At 45.8% G+C, this 23,971-nt stretch overlaps 1 protein-coding gene across 1 annotated transcript in view; it reads right to left on the reverse strand.

The window, feature by feature from the left end:
• The window catches only part of DNAH17 (dynein axonemal heavy chain 17), a 176,662-nt gene that overhangs the window by 101,202 nt on the left and 51,489 nt on the right, over window positions 1-23,971 (reverse strand). The window contains exons 25-28 of the mRNA XM_056848614.1: window positions 15,008-15,094; window positions 13,957-14,109; window positions 11,950-12,198; window positions 817-939 (exon numbers count right to left, since the gene is read on the reverse strand). Coding sequence (XP_056704592.1) covers window positions 817-939; window positions 11,950-12,198; window positions 13,957-14,109; window positions 15,008-15,094 — 612 coding nt within the window. The remainder of the gene's footprint in view (window positions 1-816; window positions 940-11,949; window positions 12,199-13,956; window positions 14,110-15,007; window positions 15,095-23,971) is intronic.

Here is a 23,971-nt window from a genome sequence, read left to right on the forward strand (position 1 = left end):
TTGCAATATTTTAAAGAAAAGAGACATTTTTCCTATTAAAGGGCTAGCAATAGGGCTGGTTTTATGAAAGTATGCACAAGTGGAAAAAGTAAACCCCTGCTTTCATTCCTGTGTGGCCCTGATCCAAATTAGGGCTGCACACAGCTTAAGAGATCCACAGTATCTATCATATCTCATCTGGTCCTCAATAGGCATCTGGGCACTGCAGAAGTCCCTTATTATGGAAGTTTGTCTGTCTGCTTCATTTTTAGGATGACAGATTCCTTCCACAAAGAATCTTTAGAAGAACCTATAGTTTTAGAAAGTGGAGTGAATGCTGCATTGAGAGGAATTGGGAGAAACAAATCACCAAGAGTAGATGGAATATCAATAGAGCTATTTAAAGCCACAGAAACAGAGTCAAGGAATACAGAATGCATGGGTAATGATGCTAATGTATGCAGAGTGTAGTTAATCAAAGGCAGTAATTCTGTAGCAGACTACTAATGTAAATTCCAGTGCTATGGATGAACAAACGGGAATGTATGAGTTTTGTCTGCCTTCACTGATGAAGCCTACTCACATTCCTCATAGTAAGAAATGTCACTGGACACAATTATTTCAGGAAGAGACGAAAATTTGAAAAAGTCTCTGCCAACACAAAACATCTTCACCCAAAGACAGGAACTGAAGAATCATCTTCTGGCATTTTTAGAGAAGTGAGAAACATACATATACAAGATTTTAATTTTAGTTAAATAATGGATGAGCATGGCATGACACAAATTTTGACCACAATAAATAAATAAATGATGATGATGATGACATAAATTTTACCTTCTCCATCCCTGACTCTTTCACAGCCTTATCTACAATACTGCGCACTTCATCTTCAAATTTATGAAGATTTAGCTGAAGTAGGTCTGCTAGCGTTGTATCTTCAGACATGGTAAAGTTCACCTGTGACATAACCAAATGTGAATCAGACTGGAACATCGATCCTTTCTAGCCATTCCATGCAACATATGAAAGAAGCAGGTCCTTCCAAAAAACAGCAAAAAATTAACTGCTCTATGGGACGTGAGACCCAGCAAGTGGGCTCCAAGACCCACAAGTGTCCCCACCGCTGATCTAGAAGCCCATTATATATAAATTTTGCACAACCATGGGGCATATTACCACACTAAAACAGCATGGGCCTAATGTTGACACAATTTTATTCCAGTGTAATAATAGTCCATGGAAGTTTATGCTAGAATAAAACTTTGTTAGTCTTTATAGTAACAGTAGACATCTGCGCACTTTTTAAAATAATACATTGTAATTTGTTTCTCTTCTAAACATATTTTTTGGAATTTTCATTGAAAATTTAGACTCGTAAAACTTTATGAAATATTTGCACAAATATATTTGAAGAGGTGTAAATATTCAGTAAGGAAACCCTGTGGAACAGATTCTGTGAAAGATGAATGGAAAAGGATCACAGAATGGATTTCTTCTTCCCCTTCCCCCTATAGCAGTGGTGGCGAACCTATAGCACGTGTGCCAGAGGGGACACACAGAGCCCTCTCTGTGGGCACAAGCGCCGTTGCCCCAGCACATCTAGAGAGTTGCAAATCCAAGGCAAAACCTCCCGTGCATTTTGGCCATTTGGTCCCTCCCCTCGCCTGCCGGCTGCGCTAAGACTCTGCGGGATCCCCCCGGGCCTGCCTCCCGCCTTCCTTTCCCCCCTGCTTCCCGGAGCCTCTGAGCGGCCAAGTGGCTCCGGAGCAGCAGCAGCAGGCGGAGGGGCAGGCTAGGAGCGGCAAAGCCGGGGGCAGCTGCTGGCCGCCCTGGCCAGTGTGCAGTATGAGAAATATAGCTTCCACGGCTTCCCAGCAGCTGAGCTGCTGCCACTGCAGCACGCCTACGTGCTGGAGCAGTACGAGGGCAAGGGCTGGAAGGAGAGCGTCCGCGCCCTGGAGGCCAGCCTGCGCCTCCACTGCCAGCTGCGCGACAGCAAGGTGCACTGCCACCAGGAGTGCACTGGCGGCGAGGCGCCAGGAGAGCCCTGGCTGTGGAGAGCCGGGCCCCAGCGTTGTGCCAGACGAGGGGCTGGCTGAGCTGGAGCTCTTCAGGCGCGTCCTGCGGCGCCTCCTGCCTGAGGCACTGCAAGCTTGGCCTGTCCGTCTTCCAGCTCCGCTACCCGCCGGCCAAGACCCTGCGCGACTTCCAGCAATGCACCCCTTACCTGTACCTGCACTACGCGCTCTATAAGGTGAGGGGCGCGCCCCCCAGAGGCCGCGCGATCCTGTGCAGAGCGACTCCGCTAGCATGGGATTAAGTGGGGATGTTAATGTATGAGTTGTTTTTTTCTAAACTAAAACCTCGGTATTCAGGTTAAATTGCCGTGTTGGCACTTTGTGATAAATAAGTGGGTTTTGGGTTGCAGTTTGGGCACTCGGTCTCTAAAAGGTTCGCCATTACTGCCCTATAGCCTTTGGTTCCTTCCAAAAGCTGTCTCTAGGCATCAGGGGACTTTTGGGAACAGAGTTCAATGCAGCCTAGCAGCTGCAGCAAGAAGGGGGAATTGCCCCAAATTTTCACAAGAGGCGTGGGGGTAGTTTCTGCATTTTCCTTTCAGACTGCAGGTCCCTTCCTTGCTGTATCCTACAGTGTTCTCTAGGGTCACACAAACCTCAGGAATAGCTTTCTGTGTGGACAGCAGGCTACAGGGAGAAGTGGGAGGAACAATCCTGAGCACTTGCCCTGTCTAAGAAACATTCTAGAAAGGCCTTGTTATACAGCACAACATTAAACATTGTTTACTCAATATAAGGACATTGAAAAACTGGATAATGAAATGTTTGGTGAAATGGAAGAACATAAGCACATAAGAACAGCCATGCTGGTAGGGTTGCCAACCTCCAGGTAATTAATCAAGCATATGCAGTCACTATGGCTTAAAGAAATGTATACATATAAAGAGACCAACAACAAAATTCTTTTCACAAGTGTATAATTATTTTTTTAAATATTTTCTGGTTTTGTTACTCCACAAGAACCATATGTTCCATACACTTTTGTGGCAACAACAAATAATTAGAACCATAATCAAAAATAAATCAGGACCATATACAACCAAGACAGGAGTCCGGGAAGTATCCTGTTTCACAGTCTATTTCTTCAGTTGGTGTATATAAATTGTCCCATAACTCATAAGTAATAACAATGTTGAATGTTCTTTTCTTTTTCTTTGCAGGTTATTGTCCCGCGTTGCAATAAATTCCTGTTGCACTTTAGTATTGCTTGGAGTTTCCTCTTTTTGAGACTCTATTCCATTATTTTGAGACTATTGTAATTCATTTAAAAATTTTTTTGATTATTATAATGTTATTGGCTAATAATTTCATAATATCATGCATGGATTTTATAAATATAATTTTACTCACCGACAACTTTTCACGTCTTAATACATCCTAGCAGGTACTTTACAATCAATGTTTCTATGGCATCATGCTGGATAATTACAATTAGAGGCTTTCAGAATAAATAGAGCTTCAGCTTGTTAACACAAAGGGCGGTTTCACAAGAATCCTGAATAGTCACACGTGGCATTAACCCATTAGGGGTTACTGTGTTCATCATGGTGATGAAGCGGGCTTCTTGCTGACTAAGTATTTTGTCCACATTTTCCCTAGAGTAAACCTTCCTTTTCTTATACTGCCATAAGGCAAAAAATCTTAGGTCCGTGTCCTTATGTTTTAGTTGCGCAAAGTGCGAGACAATCGGTGCCTCCATTACAAAATTGCGCACGTGCGACCTATGCTCACCAATCCTTAATTTCAGGGCTCGATTGGTCTTGCCTATGTATAAAAGTTGGCACGGGCAAAGGAGGGCGTAAATCACATTAATTGAATTACAATCGGTGCATGATTTAATTTCAAAAGTGAATCCAGTTTGCACACATGTAAAATTCTTAACAGGTAAGGCATAGGGACACATTGCACAGAACCGCACTTAAAATGGCCCCGTCTATTGGATAAGGTAGGGGAATCGATTCGATCAGTATGCACCAAGTAATCCTTAAGAGACGTCGTCCTTCTGTAACCTATGAGGGGAAATTCAGAACAGTCCGGGAGGGAGGAGATAACGTGCCAATGCTTGTTCAAAATCTTCTTAATTTCCCCAACTAATGGGGTATACTGAAATGAGGAAACCAATCTATTTTTATTTTTATCTTTCCGTAGGAATAATTCCTTACGGTCCCGTGAGTCTGCTCTATTCTTAGCCTGATCTATTAGGGGTATAGGATAACCCCTTGCTATGAGGGTTGTTTTTAACTGATTAGCTGCTCTGTCAAAATCTTCATCCCTGGTAGAGTTCCTTTTAAGACGTAACATCTGACCATAAGGAAGATTATTTTTAAGATGTCCAGGGTGATTGGAATCATAATGAAGAAGTGCCATTCTATCAGTTGGTTTTCTGTATGGTGAGATCCATATTTCCCCCTTATCATTTTTGTTGATATTAATGTCCAAAAAATTGATGCTGTATTGATCCTTTTTACCCTCAAATTTGATATTAGGATCTGCATTATTTAACATATTCAACAATAATTCATAGCTGGTTTCATTGTCCAGAATCATCACCAGATCATCCACAAATCTGGCAAAATACAGTACATGTTGATCAAATACATTATTCCCAAAAATATGTGCAAATTCAAAAGAAATCATAAATATATTAGCAATTGAGGGCGCCACCGCAGAGCCCATAGCCACCCCCTTAATTTGTCTGTATAAACGATGTTTAAATCTGAAATAATTATTCTCAAATAATAAATCCAACAAATTCATAAGAAAATGTGTAGGTGGTATTTTAACATCACGACTATTGAGCTTATCCTGTATAACAGTTCTAACCTCCTCAAGAGGAACATTTGTATATAATGACACTACATCAAAGGTGGCTAGAATCGCGTCAGATGGAACTTTCAAACCTTCTATTTTCTGTATAAAGTGGCCAGTATCCAATATATAAGATGGAGTTTCTGTGGAATATTTATGTAGGTGATGTTCCAGAAATTTTGAAATGGGATGTGAAACTGCCCTTTGTGTTAACAAGCTGAAGCTCTATTTATTCTGAAAGCTTCTAATTGTAATTATCCAGCATGATGCCATAGAAACATTGATTGTAAAGTACCTGCTAGGATGTATTAAGACGTGAAAAGTTGTCAGTGAGTAAAATTATATTTATAAAATCCATGCATGATATTATGAAATTATTAGCCAATAACATTATAATAATCAAAAATTTTTTTAATGAATTACAATAGACTTAAAATAATGGAATAGAGTCTCAAAAAGAGGAAACTCCAAGCAATACAAAGTGCAACAGGAATTTATTGCAACGCGGGACAATAACCTGCAAAGAACATTGTTATTACTTATGAGTTATGGGACAATTTATATACACCAACTGAAGAAATAGACTGTGAAACAGGATACTTCCCGGACTTCTGTCTTGGTTGTATATGGTCCTGATTTATTTTTGATTATGGTTCTAATTATTTGTTGTTGCCACAAAAGTGTATAGAAAGAGCCTTGGCTACTTACCGTGAAGGCTTCTTCTGCTCAGAGGGACGAAGGGCATCTTCAGAATGGGTGTTTCCTTTTCCTCTTTGCTCGGGAGGCAGGATTTAATATTTAAATTTATCCTTGACTACTGAGGGTAAACGCCCCCTGAAGCCAGTTAAAAACTTTCCAAGCCTTATATAGGTAACTGAGAAAAAACTTGTAACATTTAAGTCATCAGTAAGTTATAAAACAATTAGTAGTAAAAGACGCTGAGAGTTTAGAGTAGTCTTAACGAGACTAAGGTCTAAGCATAAATGGAAGTAATGAACTATGGTAAAGAACAATAGGAAATAAAGCAGACGTCTGGGAGGGCAAGATGCCCTTCGTCCCTCTGAGCAGAAGAAGCCTTCACGGTAAGTAGCCAAGACTCTTTCTCGGCTCAGAGGGACAAAGGGCATCTTCAGAATGGGACATACAAGAGCAGTCCCCGCCCAGGGTGGGTTAGACGTCCTGTAATATACTTTGCAACACTCGTCTGCCGAATGCTGCGTCTGAAGATGAGTACAGGTTCATCTTATAGTGTCGTACAAAGGTAGACACCGACGACCACGTGGCTGCCTTACAAATTTCATCTATGGGGGCCTGCCTATCGAAGGCTGTGGAGGTTGCTGAACTTCTAACTGAATGTGCCGTAATGCCCCCCGGTATTGGTAGCTTGCTTTCCATATAAGCTGTCTTAATGCACAATGAGATGGTGCGACTGATAGAAGCTCTTGACATGGGTTTACCTCTCTTTGGCTGTGATATGTTAATGAACAAGGCCTCTGAAGTCCTGATACTTTCTGTTCTGGACATATAAATGTGAATGGCCCTCCTTACATCTAGTGTATGCCATGTCTTTTCCTTTGGAGTCTTAGGATTGGGACAAAATGAGGGCAGAACTATGTCCTGATCTCGGTGGAATTTTGTATTGCACTTAGGTAGAAATGAGTGATCATGTCTGAGAACTACCTTATCCTTGTGGAAGGTAATGAGACCGGGGCGGATAGATAATGCACCTATTTCTGAGACCCTACGTGCCGATGTTATGGCTGTTAAAAATATCACTTTCATCCTAAGCCATTTGAGCCCAACCTTCGAAAGAGGTTCGAAGGGGGGTTTTGTGAGTGCTGTCAAGACTGTGTGTAGGCTCCAAGTAGGAAACCTGTGTTTTGTTGGAGGATTGATGATGCTTAAGCCTCTAAAGAATAATTTAATGTGAGGATGTTTGGATATTTTATAACCTGCCACTCTTGGAACGATGGTGGCTATGGAAGCTAATTGCCTGTGTAGTGTAGAAGTGGCTAAGCCCATCTGTTGACCTTCCTGTAAAAAGGACAGGATGCCAAGTGTTCTATGTTTGAGTGGGTTAAAGCCTTTGCGTCTGCACCACCTAGTGAAGGCCTTCCATGTAGAATTGTAGATTCTTTGAGTTGAAGGTTTGCGTGCAGCCTGGATGGTATTAATTATGTCCTCACTGTAACCTAAGTTGTAAAGTCTCCTCCGTTCAATACCCATACGGTCATTTTGTACCATCCTGGATTGGGATGGCATACTGGGCCCTGTATCAGAAGGTCCTGTCTGTCTGGAAGTCTCCAGAAGTTGTTGTGAGACATTTGAATTAAAATCGGAAACCATGGCCTTCTGGGCCAGTAAGGGGCTACGAATAAGACGTGTGCGTTTAATGTTTTTATCCTCCTCAGTACTCTTGGTATGAGAGGGAGTGGAGGGAAAGCGTATAGCATTCCCCTGGGCCAAGGAGCCGTTAGTGCATCCGTCTGTTCCGCCCCCTGTTGTGCAAATCTGGAGTAATACCGGGGTAGTTGGTGGTTTGATTTTGAGGCAAATAGATCTATTTGAGGTGTCCCGAACCTTTGTGTGATGTGCTGAAATATGTCCGGGTGAAGGGACCATTCTGCCTCGTTTATTGTCTCCCTGCTCAGCCAATCTGCTTGAACATTCGTGACTCCCTGAATGTGTTCCGCCTGTAGTGAGGTTAGGTTGGTTTCTGCCCAATTCAGTATTTTCAGTGCTTCCTTGTGTAGGGCTGATGACCGTGAGCCCCCCTGTTTGTTCAAATGTGCCTTTGCGGCCACATTGTCCGTTCTTATCAGTATGTCCTTCCTTAGGATTAGTGGAGTGAAGCTTTGTAGAGCTTTGTATATCGCTCTGATTTCTAACACGTTTATGTGTAATTTTTGTTCCTGGGTGTTCCAATTGCCTTGGGCTATGTGCTCTTGAAAGGTTGCTCCCCACCCAGTCGTGCATGCGTCCGTGTAAATTTGCTCTGGTATCGGGTAAATGAATCGGAGGCCCCTTGAGAGGTTGTTTCTTTGTGCCCACCACTGTAGACTGCGTTTGACTTTCTTGGGAAGGAGGATGCTTATGTCTCGTTTCCTTTGAATGTCCCCTTGATAGGGTCTGAGTAGCCATTGTAGAGGTCTCGAGTGTAGACGAGCCCATTGTATGGTGGGGATACAAGCTACCATGTGCCCTTGTAACTTGGCTAGAGCCATGAGTTTGGACACCCTGGAATTGCATGCAGCCTTGGCTAGGGATGATATGAGAGTGATCTTGTCCTCCGTCAGGAAGAGTTTGTTTTGTTGAGTGTCTATGAGAACGCCTAAGTGTTTTAGATGTTGTGAAGGAGTTAACTTGCTCTTCTTGTGATTGATTAGGAAGCCGTGGCTTGTCAATTTTTCTACTACTTGTTTTATGTGTTGTAGACTTTGCTGTTTGGAATCTGCACATACCAGAATGTCGTCTAAGTAGGGATGAATGCGTATGCCCTCCTTGCGTAATTCTGCCACCAAAGTAACCAGTACTTTGGTGAATACCCTTGGGGCGGAAGTTAACCCGAAGGGGAGGGCTCTGAATTGGTAGTGCATTCCTTGGTAGAGGAACCTCAGAAAGCGTCGATGTTGTGGATAAATGAGGATATGTAGGTACGCTTCGGTGAGGTCTATGGATGTTAGAAAGTCCATTGGTCTCAATGCCTCTGAAACTGACTTCAGTGTCTCCATTCGGAAGCGTCTCAATGGGATGAATCTGTTCAGAAACTTCAGATCTAGGATGGCCCGCCATCCCCCATCTGTTTTGGGAACGGTGAAGAATACTGAATAGATTCCCAATGAGCGTTCCGAAGGAGGCACTATCTCTATCGCTTTGATGTCTACTAGATGTTGTATCGCTTCTGAAGTTCTTTGTACTTTTTGTTTGTTCTTGGATGTTGGTGATATCTGAAGTCTGTCTGTAGGTATGTGAGAGAACTCTATTTGGTATCCCTGAAGTATTATGTTTTGAACCCACAGGTCTACATGAGGGGTCAACCACTGTGGGTGAAAGTGACTGAGCCTGCCCCCCACAGGCAGCAGGTCGGCGTCACTGTTTGGACTGTTGTCCAGGTTTATTCCCCTTGTCACTTTGAAAGGAGGAGAATTTGGAATTCCTATTGAATCTACCTCCTCTCCGAAAGGAAGTACGATTTTGTCTCCACTGATTGTTTTGACCCCAATGATTTCTGCGTTGGTCAGGTCTGAATTTTTGGAGAGTGTGGTAAGAGCGAAAATTGGTAGAATTGGAGGAGCTTTTAAAATCTTTGTGAAGAGACTTGGGTAAGGCTTGCTTTTTATCTTTAGCCTCCACTAGGATGGTATCTAATTTGTCTCCAAATAGGCGTTTTCCTTGATATGGATAGCCCATGAGGACTGACTTTGACCGGTGCTCCACTGACCAAGGGCGAAGCCATAAGGCTCTTCTAGCTGCGGCTGAGGTAGCTAAAGCTCTGGCAGCGTAAGCCATGGTGTCTAAGGTAGAGTCTGCCAGGAAGGAGACAGCTCTTAGAATTCTAGAGACACCTTCACAAGCCTGTTTTTCCTCTTGAGGAATAATCTGAGTCAATTTTCTGGCCCAGATAATTGCTGCTCTTGACACCAGAGCAGATGTAACCGAGGCCTTAATTGCCAGAGCTGAGGCCTCATGTGACTTTTTGCATGCCAGCTCTGCCTTTCTATCAGCAGGATCTCTGATCAATGCCTGTCCCTCTTCAGTGACTGTGTCTGAAGTATGTAGTGCAGTGACCGGAGCTTCCACCGGGGGTACCTTGAGCATTTCTGAGGTGGCCTGATCTACATTATAAAACTTTTTTGATGTTACAGGGAACTGTTTTGAACCCATTGGTTTCTCCCATTCTGACTTAATGAGTGATAGGAAATAATCAGGTACAGGTATCACCTTGTCTGGGATGTCATGCATATGAAAGAATTCTTTCATCCCCTTTTTTCTTTGAGTGTTTGCAGTGTCAGTGTCATCTGAAAGATCAAGGGCTGCTAGGGTTTTAGACAATAGCAGAGGAAATTCCTCAGCGTTAAACACTCTAGACTGTTTTGGTTGTTCAATTATGTCTTCCCCATCCGAACTGAACTCGCCCTCCTCTCTTTCAGACATGGAGTCATCTCCCTCCTCCCCTTGCATAGCCTGCTGAGCTGAAGTGACTTTTAGAGCCGCCTTAGTAGGCCACTTGCCGTCCCCAATGTAAGTACTGCCAGCACTTGTTTGTTTTGGACGGGCACCCAAGGACGTATAGTCCTGTAATGTCTGGGCTTCCATGGCCGAGGAGGTCTGGGGATAGATTGGAGGAGGGGGGGGTTGGGCTGCTCTCAAGCCTTCTGTGAAGGCATCTTTAATAAGAGCTGAAAGCTCCGCTCTAAGAAAAGCTAGCCCGCCATCTTGAAACAGGGGGGGAGGAATCCTACCGGTAGCAGGTGTCTCCGCAGCCGCTTCACGTCCTTGCACTAAAGGCGAGCCGCCATAGGACGAAGCGGTAAAAGGCAAAGGCGAGCCGCCAGCCTGCTGTTCTTCCCCTGGAGGTTGCTGCACCGGAGGAGCGGCAAGAGCCGCTGTAATCTCCGTGGCGCTAGCCGCTGCGGGAACTCGACCGCTTCTTTTCGGAGCGCCTGTGAGCCGGGCGGCGTCTATGAGGCGTTTAGCGCGCTTGCCGCTAGTCGAGACGACCCTCTTGCGCTTGCCGCTGCCTCCGCCGTTTGAGCCGTTTTTCTTTTTATTTTTAACCCCCGAGTCAACTGGTTGACTGGTGGAGGGTTCTGAAGGACCCGGCATAGCTGTTAGAAGGCTAGGGTCCAAATCGGCTGAGGCGATATAATCGTCTTCTTGCCGATCCGCCATCTTGTTTTGGCGGGAAGAATTTTTTTTTTTTCTTTTTAAGCCTTCTATCTAAGATAGAAAAGGTAGAGAAAATATAGATATGAAATTTAGGTACAGGAAAGTATAGATAGGAATAGATAAGGAATAAGTGTGAAAATTTGTTCTCCTTGAGCTGAGAGCTGCTAAGAGGCTGCTCTCCCGATAAGGCAGGAAATAGAACTGGCTTCAGGGGGCGTTTACCCTCAGTAGTCAAGGATAAATTTAAATATTAAATCCTGCCTCCCGAGCAAAGAGGAAAAGGAAACACCCATTCTGAAGATGCCCTTTGTCCCTCTGAGCCGAGAACATATGGTTCTTGTGGAGTAACAAAACCAGAAAATATTTAAAAAAATAATTATACACTTGTGAAAAGAATTTTGTTGTTGGTCTCTTTATATGTATATATTTCTTTAAGCCACAGTGACTGCATACGCTTGATTAAGGTCCTATACTGTGGTCCAAGTGTAATATTATTGAAACCTCCAGGTAATAGCTGGAGATCTCCTGCTATTGGAACTGATCTCCAGCCGACAGAGATCAGTTCACCTGGAGAAAATGGCCACCTTGGCAATTGGACTCTATAGCATTGAAGTCTCTCCCCTCCCCAAATCCTGCCCTCCTCAGGCTCCGCCCCAAAAACCTCCCGCCGGTGGCAAAGTGGGACCTGGCAACCCTACATGCTGGATCAGACCAAGGCCCATCAAGTCCAGCAGTCTGTTCACACAGTGGCCAACCAGGAGCCTCTAGGAAGCCCATAAACAAGACGACTGCAGCAGCACCATCCTGTGTTCCTCTGATCCTGAAGAGAATAGGTATGCAACACGACTAGTATCCATTTTAACTAGTAGCCATGAATACCCCTCTCCTCCATGAACATGTCCACACAACCTGGCAAAGCGCTGTTTGCAAATGATTATACTGACTTAGGGATACATAAATGAAGTCAAGTTTAAAAAGAAAGATGTCTGAAGGATCAATATTTGGATAAAGCTGGTTGATTGGTATTTTCTAGTGTTTTGTGACTTTAACTTGTTTACTGCATTTGTATATATTGGTACATTTGAGTTTATTTGTATTCTGCCTCTTAGTTTAGTCAGTGAAGTAGCAAAATTACTATTAAAAATATAATAAATCTCAACTTTGTGCCATCACTGTGGCCTACATAGGTTACCTGGGTGGCTTGCATGAGTTCTTTCCAATGTCTGTCTCGGATAGCAGGATTCTGGAGGTCACTCACAGCTCGGAGGGATGTGATCATATTTTTGACTGTGTTATCAAGTCCCACAAAAGCATCCCATGGTCTCATTTCCTTGTCCAGGCTTCTCACATCCTTAGCAAACTTTTTGCAATCAAGATCCATCTGTTCAACATTAATCTCCTTCCACTTGGTGGTCTTCCAGTCATTAATGCTTTCATTAACCTTAATTGGACATATAAAATGCTTTTCATATTCTATTCTGTGAGCAAAATGAGTAAACGTTCTATAGTGAATATTTTGAAGAGTTCAATGAACTTTACACCTCAAAGTAGAACAGAACTGTGGTAACAGAGTCCACATGAAAGAAAACATGAAACTTATTGTTAATATTTTTTAACTACTACTACTTATTATTTATTTATTTATTTACCCCTCCCTTTCCCAACTGAAGTCAAGTTTGGGGGGGCTAACAACCAATAAAATAGTATACATTGATGCAATTACATCACTTCCGGTTTACACCCAGAAGCGCCGCATCGCTTTACCACTCAAACCCCAAAAATGCTAGTGTAAACCGGAAGTGATGCGCGATCCCCACTACTGAACTGGCCAATGGATTGGCCAGCAGTTGCCGGCCAATCCAAGTCACCTGGCAACCCTATCCATAATGGGGAGACAAACAGTCCACGTACTTGATAATGAACAAAGAAGCGAGGTGGCTGGGAACAGAGCCAAAATGCAAGGAGCGGGCAGGAGGAAGTTTAGGGTCCCAGCCAGTTGATGATGTGCTCATAGATGTAAAAGCATCGCTGCCCTCAACCATAGACCTGGTGGAGCATCTCTAGCTTACAGGCCCTTCGGAACTGGGAGAGGCCCTGGTCAAGGACAGCTGGATGGTCTTTTGGCCAGGGATTACCAGGAGATTGTCCAAAGCAGAACACAAGGCTCTCTGGGGGGGTATAGCATAAGAGGCGGTCCTGAAGATACGAGGGTCCTAGACCATTTAGGGCTTTAAAGGTAAGCACTAATACCTTGAACCTGATCCAGAATTCAATCTGAAGCTAGGATTGCCAGGTCCCTCCTGGCAACCAGTGTGAGCTTGACAGAGGCAGGGTTGGGGATGGCAATCTGTGCGCCCGGTGTGATGACATCACTCTCCCCCAAAACCCTATGGATTCCATAGAGTCTTCCACCTGCCAACCAGCTGAGGGGTGGCGGGCAGCCACAGGAATACACCAATACTGAGCAACTAGGAACCCTATCCGAAGCCATTGCAGCTGGTGGCGCACAGGTTGAATATAGGCCCTCCAAGGAGTTCCTGTTAGAATCCGAGCAGCTGCATTTTGGACCAACTGTAATCTCATAGAGCAAGTTACAGTAGTCCATTCTGGAGGTGACTGCTGCATGGATCAATTTTTTTTTTAAAGGTATATAACATGTGCAGTCATTGTGGCAGGAGGTGGTTCCTTTGCAAGTACCGAGTATTTATTTGCTGTTTAATGGATGCATGGATGCTTCAACAAATGAGTACTACAGCCAAGGAACACTCAACCTTTAACACAGTAAATGTCTGTAGATAATACCTAGAGGTACAGAAGAACTGTGGTGGAATTTGAAAGAATTCTGATTGGGACAGTAGCTGGGAATAGAAAGTATCTGGGAATAATTTCCTTTCTACTAGGACATCCCATGTTATTTTTCGCCCCAAACTCCATTCCCCACTGCCCAAAGTCATCACAGTCCCTATTAAAGATTCAAACTTTGTTTAAAAGGGCTAGTAACTTTTGAACCAGAATTATGCAAAGTAATCACACTGCATGGAAATCTTAACTACTATGTAAACCACAAAATAGTGAGGGACTGACTTCATTCCTCCCATTTCCTTGCAGTAGAACTGAAAAATATTGGTGCAGATTTCTTGTATCCTAATAATGCCTCATCACTCAACTTTCCCTATGAACCGCGAGTTCAAAGTCTTACCAAAAAAGTCATATCCCACAGCTCCTTGAGCAAACGCACTTCCTTATGGCATGCCTTCAGCTGCTTGTAATCTGGGACAGATACCTCAAACAAGCCAGCAGATTTGGATAAGGTTTCCATCTCTTTTTCCATACAAGTGATCATCTTTTGTTCCTGGAAGTAGGAAACAGAACAGCATTACTAAACATTTCCAGCAGCTGAATACTGATGCTATGCTGACTGATGGAGGGTGGGGCGGAGGACCAGTTACCCTGTGCATGTGTCTGTGTAATAAAGTTATGGAGATGCCAATATACAAAGGCCAATAACTTGGTAGCCCTGGGGTGATGAGTGTTGTAATGTGCTGTTAGGAATCTAATTTACAAACTGCCTTGTAAATTAGGTTAGCATTTGCTCCACAGAAGTCGTTCATGGTTGATATCCTATGGATCCAAGGCGGCTCCTGAATCCGCGACTCAGAGAGGCTGGAGAAGGAGCGCTATTTGCCACAGTAGCAGGATGAGCCAAATAGCATGATGCTGCTTTCTTCCTGATGACTTGAGAGAGGGGGGGATGAAGCCTATATAAGAGCGGGCAGGAGCCCCGCCCCCTTCTCTCTTTGACCATCAGCAAAGGAGACAGACGCAGGATAGCAAGAAGGAGAAGACGAAGGTACCACTTACACGGATGAGTAGGGGGCGCCCATAGTCCAAACGCACCCCATCTCTCTTTTCTATGTCTCCAGGCAGGGGCTTTGGGGGGAATCAGGGTGCTGGGGAGCTGGGTGCACCCAAGCCCTCCCAGCACCAGCAAGGTAAATGAACACTGAGTGCTTTGCATGTGGAGGAATTTGGAGTGGGGGGAGAGAATCAATGAGTGCTAAGGTAATTTTATCACGTTCAATGAGAACTCACAAATGGAAACCACTGATCCAAAACTTCTTGGCATTTTTTTTAAAGAATGCTATTTTGCTTTCTGTCAATGCTTTACAACCATGTCTGTTGTGCTATAGCAGGTGACCTCTGGGACAGACTTAGGTCTTGCCTATATAGACTTTCCCATCTTAGATTACCTTATTTAGGGATTTATATGGCTCTGGATCAACAAAAGTGAAGGGGGCATCTTCTCGGAATTTCTCCCTGAATTCATGTTGTTTGATCTGAGAGAAAAAAGAGAGAACAGCATGGTTAGGCAGTATCTGAAGTTTAGCAACTTGATGGCTTATGGTTTCAGTAAGATCAGATTTGTGATAAACCTTTATGTATTATTTGTATCCCATTGTCCCATTGGCAAGCTCAAGGCAGGTAAAACAACAACCAGTGCAGCAAAATAATGGCAACAATTGAGTATAAAATCATAGCAAACAAAAGTTTATCCAATGCAGCCAGTGTGGCGTAATGGTTAGCAGTTTGGGACTAGGACTACGGAGAGCCAGGTTCAAAGTAGGGCTGTTGAAAAAAAAATTCGGTAAAGTTCGGATTCGGCAAAATTTGGCCCATTTTTATTTGGGAAATGTTAAAGTCCAAACTCCCCCTATTCGGATCCAGGGAATTCGGCATGAAATTCGGGGTTCCTGAATTAATTCGACCGAATAAAGCCATTTAAAGCACATTCGTGGCTTTCCACGGCTCCGGGGGGCATTTTTGGAGGTAGAGGTCCCAAACTTTCAGGGTAGCTTGGAGGGACCCTATTTGCAAGAACCCCCAAGTTTGGCTAAGACTGGGTCAGGGAGTCCCGAGTTATGGGGTCTGGATGGGGTCCCCCCATCTGCCCATTGGAATGAATGGGAGCAGGCAATCCTTAATGTGCATCTAGAGAGCGGCAAATCCAAGGCAAAACCTCCCATTGTTTCTGGGGCAGCCAGAGAGGGACTCACCGACCCACACTGTGAAACCAGTGAAAACAGCAACAATCAAGCTCGCAAAGAGGAGATCAGGCCCCCCCACCAGGACAGATAAGGCAACCCCCCTTTGGCTCCCCCCCACACACAGTAGAAGCCAGTCCGTGGCTTCTAAGAGCCAATGTAACACAAGCAAGAAAACCTTTCATACTACGCCGAAAGTGCATCTTAGAATGCTCAAAGCGTAAGTAAACAGTGTAACTAGCATGGGTAACGTATCTTTTCATTTCAACACAGCCAAAGTGCATCTTATAACGCTACTAGAGTAAGTGCGACCTGCGCAAATTCCGTATCTTCAGTATTGATAGATTTCATGCTGCTGGATTCAAATATTCCACAGCAACCATCACACTCACAAAGAGGCAATCAGCCCCCCCGGACAGGTAACCCCCCCCCAAATCACACTCCACAGAGGCAATCAAGCCCCCCCAGCAGAACAACCCCCCCCCTGAACCAGAAGATGCAAATTCCAAATGAAGGAGAAGAACGGGCCAGACAGAGAGAGACTCACTGACATGGGATGTACTAAAACGAATGACAGGCTAGCCCATTAGAAACAACGGGAACGGCTGCACAGCTGCACTCAACTCCAGGCAAGGGTGGCAGCGGGCAAAAAAGGCAGAACGCACACTCCCGCAGAGGCGAGCAGGCACCACCCCAGAAGAACAGGCAAAAGCCCCCCCCCCTCAAACCAGTACGGCTTGGCTCAACCCCAAACAAACGACCCAAGGAGGAGGAGGCGTGGGTGCCGAGCGGAGGGAGACTCACGCACGCACCGCCGCAGTGACTCAACTCCAGGCGAGGGTGGCAACGGGCAGAAAACGGAGCCTTGTGTACTCACCGTGACGGCTCCTTCTGTTCTGGGTTGAAGGGCATCTTGATCCGTGGGTATTCTCGTCACGTGCCCAGGGAGGCAGGACCAAATATTTTTTCTACAGCTTCCTGTCTCCCTGGGCGGGAAACCCAGTTTACGGACTCGCTGAGCTAATGAGACAGGTAAGGGAACAACAACAAGCAAACAACAGCATTGCACTTAAGCAAAAAACAATGAGCTCCTTGAAAGAACAGTAACTTCAACAAGAAAGAAACGTTAAGGAAAGGTCCCTGGACAAATGGCGGACATAGTTAGTTTCAGGAAGGAATTACAATCTGTTGTGAATTTCCAATTTTAATGCCCTCTATGAAGGAGAAAGGGGTCTTGGACCTGAGAGGGTGGGCAAGATGCCCTTCAACCCAGAACAGAAGGAGCCGTCACGGTGAGTACACAAGGCTCCTTTCTCGGTTCTGGGTGGAAGGGCAGCTTGATCCGTGGGATATCCAAGAGCTATGGCCTGGGGTGGGACTCAGTATTAGTCCAAGACTTGCTGTAACACCCTTCTACCGAATGCGGCGTCAGCGGAGGCCCTGGAATCTATTTTATAGTGTTTAACAAAGGTGGAGACTGACGACCATGTGGCCGCCCTACAAATTTCTTCCAGGGAAGCTTGTTTATTGAAAGCTGCCGAAGTGGCCGCACTGCGCACTGAGTGTGCAGTGATTCCTGCCGGAGGGGGAATTTTGCTGGCCCTATATGCTTCAATAATACACTGCTTGACTGCCGCGCTAATGGCAGAGGTTGACATTTCCCCCCCTTTATTGGGATTAGTGATGGAGATGAAGAGAGCATCAGATTTTCTAAAGTCAGCTGTTCGACTGAGGTAAGTTTTCAGCAACCTACGTAGGTCTAACTTATGCCATTCCTTTTCCTTGGGATGAACCGGATGAGGACAAAAGGAAGGTAAGTGTATCTCCTGAGACCTGTGGAATAGGGAATTTACCTTGGGAATAAAGGTGGGGTCCGTTCTTAACACCACCTTATCCCTGTGAAATGTGCAGAAACCCTCCCTGGAGGAAAGTGCTCCAAGCTCAGACACACGCCGAGCGGAGGTCACTGCGATAAGGAAAATAGTCTTAAGTCTCAGCATTCTAAGGGACACTTCCTTGATCGGCTCAAAAGGTGGTCTAGTTAGGGCCGAGAGAACCACGTTGAGGCGCCAGGTAGGGAAACGATGCACTACCGGCGGTCTGGTTTGAGTCACACCTTTTAAAAAGGTTATAATGTGTGGGTGTCGAGAAGGGGGAAAACCCTCTATATCGGTTAGAACTGTAGATAACGCCGCTACCTGTCTGCGCAAGGTGGATGCCAACAGTCCCATATCCAAACCCTCGTGAAGGAAATCTAGAATCTTAGGGATCCCTGGGGAAAGGGGATCGATGGATTTACGCTTGCACCAGAGTACAAATGCTCTCCAAGAAGTATTATATATTCTCCTAGTTGACGGTCTCCTAGCTTCTAGCATCGTGTCTACTACCGCCGGGGAGTAACCGATCCCTAGGAGCGATCCCCGCTCAATTTCCACGCGGTTAAGCGCAGGTTCTGGATGGGACAGAGGTCCCTGATGTAGGAGGTCTGGGTTGGCTGGAAGTTCCCAAGGGGACTGAATTGACATTTTTTGCAGGCTGGGGAACCAAGGTCTCCTTGGCCAGAGGGGAGCAATGAGTATGACCGTTGCTCTTTCCCTTCTGATCTTTCGAACCACCCTCTGTAGTATGGGAATGGGAGGAAAGGCGAACAGGAGCTCCTGAGGCCATGGAGCCACCAGAGCGTCCATTTGTTCCGCTTCCCGATGAAAGTACCGGGTAAAAAACCTGGGTAGAAGGCGGTTGGTCGCCGAGGCAAAGAGATCCACTTTGGGTCGGCCAAACCTCTCCTGAATCTGTTTGAAAATGGACTCGTTGAGGGACCATTCCCCTTCGTCCAGTACCTGACGACTTAGCCAGTCGGCCTGCGAATTTAGGGACCCGCTGATGTGTTCTGCGGAAAGAGATAATAGGTTTGACTCTGCCCAAGAAAGGATCGCCCTTGCCTCCTTGTATAGTTTGGGGGATCTCGACCCCCCCTGTTTGTTGACGTATGCCTTGGCCGAGATGTTGTCCGTTCGGACCAAGACATGTCTGTGGCGAAGTATGTCCTGGAAGTGAGTTAAAGCCAAGAGGATTGCTCTCAGCTCTAGTCTGTTTATGTGAATCTTTCTTTCCCTGATGGACCAAGTGCCCTGGGCTATCTGGGACTGACAGGTGGCTCCCCAACCCTCCAGGCTGGCATCCGTAAATACCTGGATACGGTCTTCTACTAAGAAGTGTAATCCCCTGTTGAGGTTGCTGCTCCTGTGCCACCAAGTCAGAGATTGTCGGAAGGATAGCGGAAGAGGAATTACCTTGTCCCTGCTCCTTGTGATAAGGTCCTGATATGGATGAAGTAAATTTTGAAGCTCCCTTGAGTGGAACCTGGCCCACGGTACCGAAATTATATAGGAAACCATCTTCCCTAGTAACTTGGCTAGGGTCATGATTCTGCCCCGAGTGGAGCCTATCGTGGTCTTGACCATGGACTGGATTTTGACTATCTTGTCCTGGGGGAGAATTACCAAGTTCTTGTGAGTGTCTATAATAACCCCCAGATGTTCCAACCTTTGTGTGGGGGTTAGGTGGCTCTTCTCCAAATTCACCAGGAATCCATGTGAAGACAGAACTTGAATCACCCTGGAGGTGTGATCCAGTGCCTGCTCTCTGGTCCCCGAGCAAATCAGGAGATCGTCGAGGTACGGAAAAACCGCAATCCCCTCCTGGCGAAGCAAGGCTACCAGCGTCACCAAGATTTTTGTGAAGACGCGGGGAGCGGAGTTCAACCCGAAGGGGAGGGCTTTGAACTGATAATGCTTCCGGTCGTAGCAGAACCGGAGAAATTTGCGATGGGACAGGTGGATGGGGACGTGCAGGTACGCCTCCTTCAGATCCAGGGAAGTGAGGTACTGATCCAATTGAAGAGCTTCTAGAATGGAACGTAGCGTCTCCATGCGAAATTTTCTGTAACGCATGCTCCTGTTCAGGTGTTTTAAGTCTAAAATAGCTCTCCAGTCCCCATTTTTCTTGGGGACTTTAAAGAAAATTGAATATACCCCACTTCCCTGTTCGTTCTGAGGAACAGGTTCGATGGCCTGGATCTGCAGGAGGTGAGATACTGCCTCCAAGGTTCTCTGATGTTTCTCTGGTCCTATCGACCTTGGGGAGTTTACAAATTTGTCTCGGGGTATGTTGGTAAATTCTATGCGGTAGCCCGATTGAACGATCTGAGCTACCCATGCGTCTGTGTAAGATCTGTCCCACACATCCTGGAAAAGAAGAAGCCTGCCCCCTATTTCCTTGAGGTTGGCGTCACTGTTTTGGGGTTTTTGGAAACCGGTCTCCCTTAGTGTTGGTGAATTGCTGGTGTCCCTGGGGGGGACGAAAAAACTTGCCACCCCCTCTACGAGATGAACCTCTGAAATTGTTACTGTTACCCCAAGCCCCCCTCCTGTGGTCTGGTCTGAAGGGAGCAAGGGTGTGTGAGGACCTAAAGTTGGGAAAAGAGGATGAAGATGAAGATCTCCCATCTCTCTTGTAAGACTTAGGAAGCACTTTCTTTTTGTCCTTATTTTCAACTAGAATTTTTTCTAGTCTTTCGCCAAAAAGTTTCCCTCCAGTGTAGGGATAGGACATTGTCAGAGTCTTATTCTTTAATTCATTCTGCCAAGGGCGGATCCAAAGAGCCCGCCTGATGGCGACATTGGAAGATGTGGCCCTGGCAGCAAAGGACATTGCGTCCAAGGAAGCGTCAGCCATAAATGCCGATGCTTTGAGAAGCCTATTAAGGCCTTCTGTTAGTTTACGGTTGTCACCAGTATATAACTGGATGATCTTTCTGATCCAAACTATGGAGGCCCTTGCCATAATTGATGTTGCGGCCGAGGCCTGAATGGCCAGGGTGGAGGCCTCGTGCACCTTTTTTGATAGGATCTCTGTTTTCCTATCAATGGGATCTCTAATGCTTCCCATTACATCCTCTGCGGGGAGATCTGAGGAATGAAGTGCTGCCACGGGGGCATCAATGAGAGGGAGCTGGAATAGCGACATGGCCTGAGGGACCATGGTGTAGAGCTTTTTTATGCTCGCTGAAAACTGCCTATTGGCAAGGGGTTTGTCTAACTCAGTTTGGACCTGAGTCTCAAAAAACTCAGGGAAAGGAATCTCCCAAATCCTGGGCTTGGTACTGGGGAAGAATTCCCTGGTTCCCTTCTTTTTAGTCTTTGGTTTTGGAACTGACTCTGTATCTGGGTCCTCATTGAGGTCCAGTGCAACAAGGGCCTTATTTAAGAGAGTCTGGAAGTCCTCTGCTAGGAACAGGCGAGGATGTTGTTCTTCCAATAGTATAGGAGTGTCCTCGTCGGAGTCAAATTCTCCTTCCTCTCTAGTTTCTGAGTCAGAAGCCCCTGAGAGATATTCTTCAGAAGGCTGATAGGACTGAACCACCGGTTGTGATTTTAAGGCTGCCTTGGTGCGCCACTGAGAGCTAGCTTGACCATCTTGCTCCCCCCCTCCCCTGGGGGTTAGGAGAGTGAGACTGTGAAGGGGCAATGCCATGTAACAAGGGAGCCATGGAATCCCTAAAGGCGTTCATCATTTGTGCTTGTCTATCTAAGACCCCATTAAAGAAATTTAGCATTTCCCTCCGAGACACAGGAGCCTCAGGCTCATCGCCACATACATTACCCCCAGTAACGAAATCCAAAGAGGTGCCCTCCAAGGCCGAATTTCCCGGGGCCAGGCCTGCGGTTTGTGGCCGTTCGCGCCCTTCTCCCGTTTGGGCACCATTTTGAAGCGGCTCCTCAGAGCGCGCTTTCTTTGCTGCGGCCGCCCCATCGGAGCCGGGCGCCGCTCGGCCGCCAGAATGATCTTTGCGCCTTCGCCCTGTTGAAACAACGAGGGCTGGATCCGCATCTCCTTCGGACAGGAGGTCTGAATCGGAATCCCTCCTGCCGTCCGCCATCTTGTCCGAGGGACGAAGTGGAGTCGGGAGAAAAGAGGAGGGGGTGAGGAAGAAGGGGGGGCTAGGAAGATCGGTAAAAGCGGGGTTGGACGCGAACGCGTCTAGATCGGCAGGAGGAGAGAGGGAGAAAACAACAAGGTCGGAGAGGGAGAGAAATGGAAAGGAATCCTCTATAGACGGAGCTCCAGTTAAACGCTGCCACCCTATACAAGGCAGGACGGAAACTGGGTTTCCCACCCAGGGAGACAGGAAGCTGTAGAAAAAATATTTGGTCCTGCCTCCCTGGGCACGTGACGAGAATACCCACGGATCAAGATGCCCTTCCACCCAGAACCGAGAAAGGCGGAACACACACTCCCACAGAGGAAAGTGGGCATCCCCCCGGCAGAACAGGCAAAAGCCTCCCTTTGGCTTCCCCCACACACACACACAGAATCTGCTTCCCACACACACACACACACACACACACACACACACACACACACACGAGAAAAGGTATAGAGAAAAACCCCAATAATCAAACTGTGTGGATGTCTTCCAGCAGGAGCAGGGAGGAGAAGTAAATCCAATCCAATCCTATTCCAGTAAGCAGGATCTCTCAGGAGCAGCACCACCAAAATGGAAGGAAATGAATACAGACTCGGGACGGGACTGGACAGGAGTTTTTATGCTCTTCTCCTGGCCAATTCAAAAGGGAGTATCCCTGCTCTGATTGGCCAGAAGAAGACCCAGCTTGGGCCACCATTGGCCGCGGGAGAATGCTGATTTGGGGATGCTGAATTTGCCCAAATTTATTCGGCGTCCGCCCAAACTCGCCAAATTCAGCTCGTCGTTTTCCTGCCTTTTTTGACTTCGGCTCTATCAGAACTGGAAATCACCGAATTGGGGGAAATTTGGCTGTTTTTCATGTCAGATGGAACCGAATCGACAGCCCTAGTTCAAAGCTCACTTGGCCAGGAAAGTGACTGGGGACTTGGGCCAGTGTCTTTCCCTCAGTCAATCCTACCTCACAGGGCTGTTGTGAAGATAAAACAGGTGAATGAAGGATGAAATAAAAATTTAATGAATAAATAAGTCACATGGAAGATAACTATTGATGGACATAGAGAACCAGATTACGATATTGCCACTGAAGTCTTTCATTGACAGTATTAGTAGAAATTGAGATTTTGCTGTAGGTCTCCTGTAGCAGCAGCAGAATATAAAATGGAGAGCAAGCTTTAGTCTTGAAGATGCCACAATAACAGGCTTGTCATTTGCCTTGCAGCAGGCAAGCTCCTGCCCCCAGACCCTACTGGGGCTCTTTGCTCTTAGCAGGAGCAAAGTAGGGGCAGGGAGTAACGTCATGTGATGTCGCACCATCACTTTCAATTGGTAACCAGAAATTACATCATGATGCTCTAGAAATTTGCTCATCTCTACGGTAAAAATCACAACAATGAGTGAATTCCTAGAGCATAGTGACATCACTTTCAGATACAAACTAGAAATGACATCACAACATTGCTACCCACCCCAAAATACTCCCACTGTTTGCCAGTGCTCAGCGGGCAACCCTACATGATAAACGTAAAGAAAGGGTAGCTTTCTGGGTCCCCAGAACAATCAAATTGACAGACAGACTGCACATTAAGAATGTACACACAATTTTTTAGAACTCTTACTGGCCAGTACATTGGTAACAAGAGCACATAGGATCTGGATGTATGCCATATAATCATATTATACTCTTATAAATGCTTATCTCTTGGTCTGGCTGGACACTGAGTCTGAGTCTGACCTAAAGCTAGAAGTTTCTCATCTTGATTATTGAAAACGTATAAGGTTTCTTGTCCACTATACTCAAATTATACTTTGCAGTTTTAAAAAGGATATTATCCTGTGGTTTCTAAGAACATTCTGGTGTTTCTTGCTAGAAGTGGTGTGCTGGGCTACAAAGACAAAAGACTCCAATCTTTTGAGGCTGTGGGCACTTTTTGAATTTTGATCACAGGGAATCGGCACCGCCACAAAAGGGCTGCCATGAGGGCCAGGACCAATGACACAACATTGCTGCCATGAAGTTGTAGCATCAGTCACAAAGTGCCAGGAGGTTGCAAGTCAAATATGCTTCTAAATGGAGGCAGCTGTTTCTGAATGGGTACTCCCTGCCGTCACAAAGGTGATACATGTTGGGTTCTTCTGAAGCACCTCCTGCTTAAGTGAGATGGAGGAAAGCCAGGACAAGCATT

Source organism: Euleptes europaea, chromosome 1 (genome assembly GCF_029931775.1).
Source record: "Euleptes europaea isolate rEulEur1 chromosome 1, rEulEur1.hap1, whole genome shotgun sequence".
NCBI lineage: Eukaryota > Metazoa > Chordata > Lepidosauria > Squamata > Sphaerodactylidae > Euleptes > Euleptes europaea.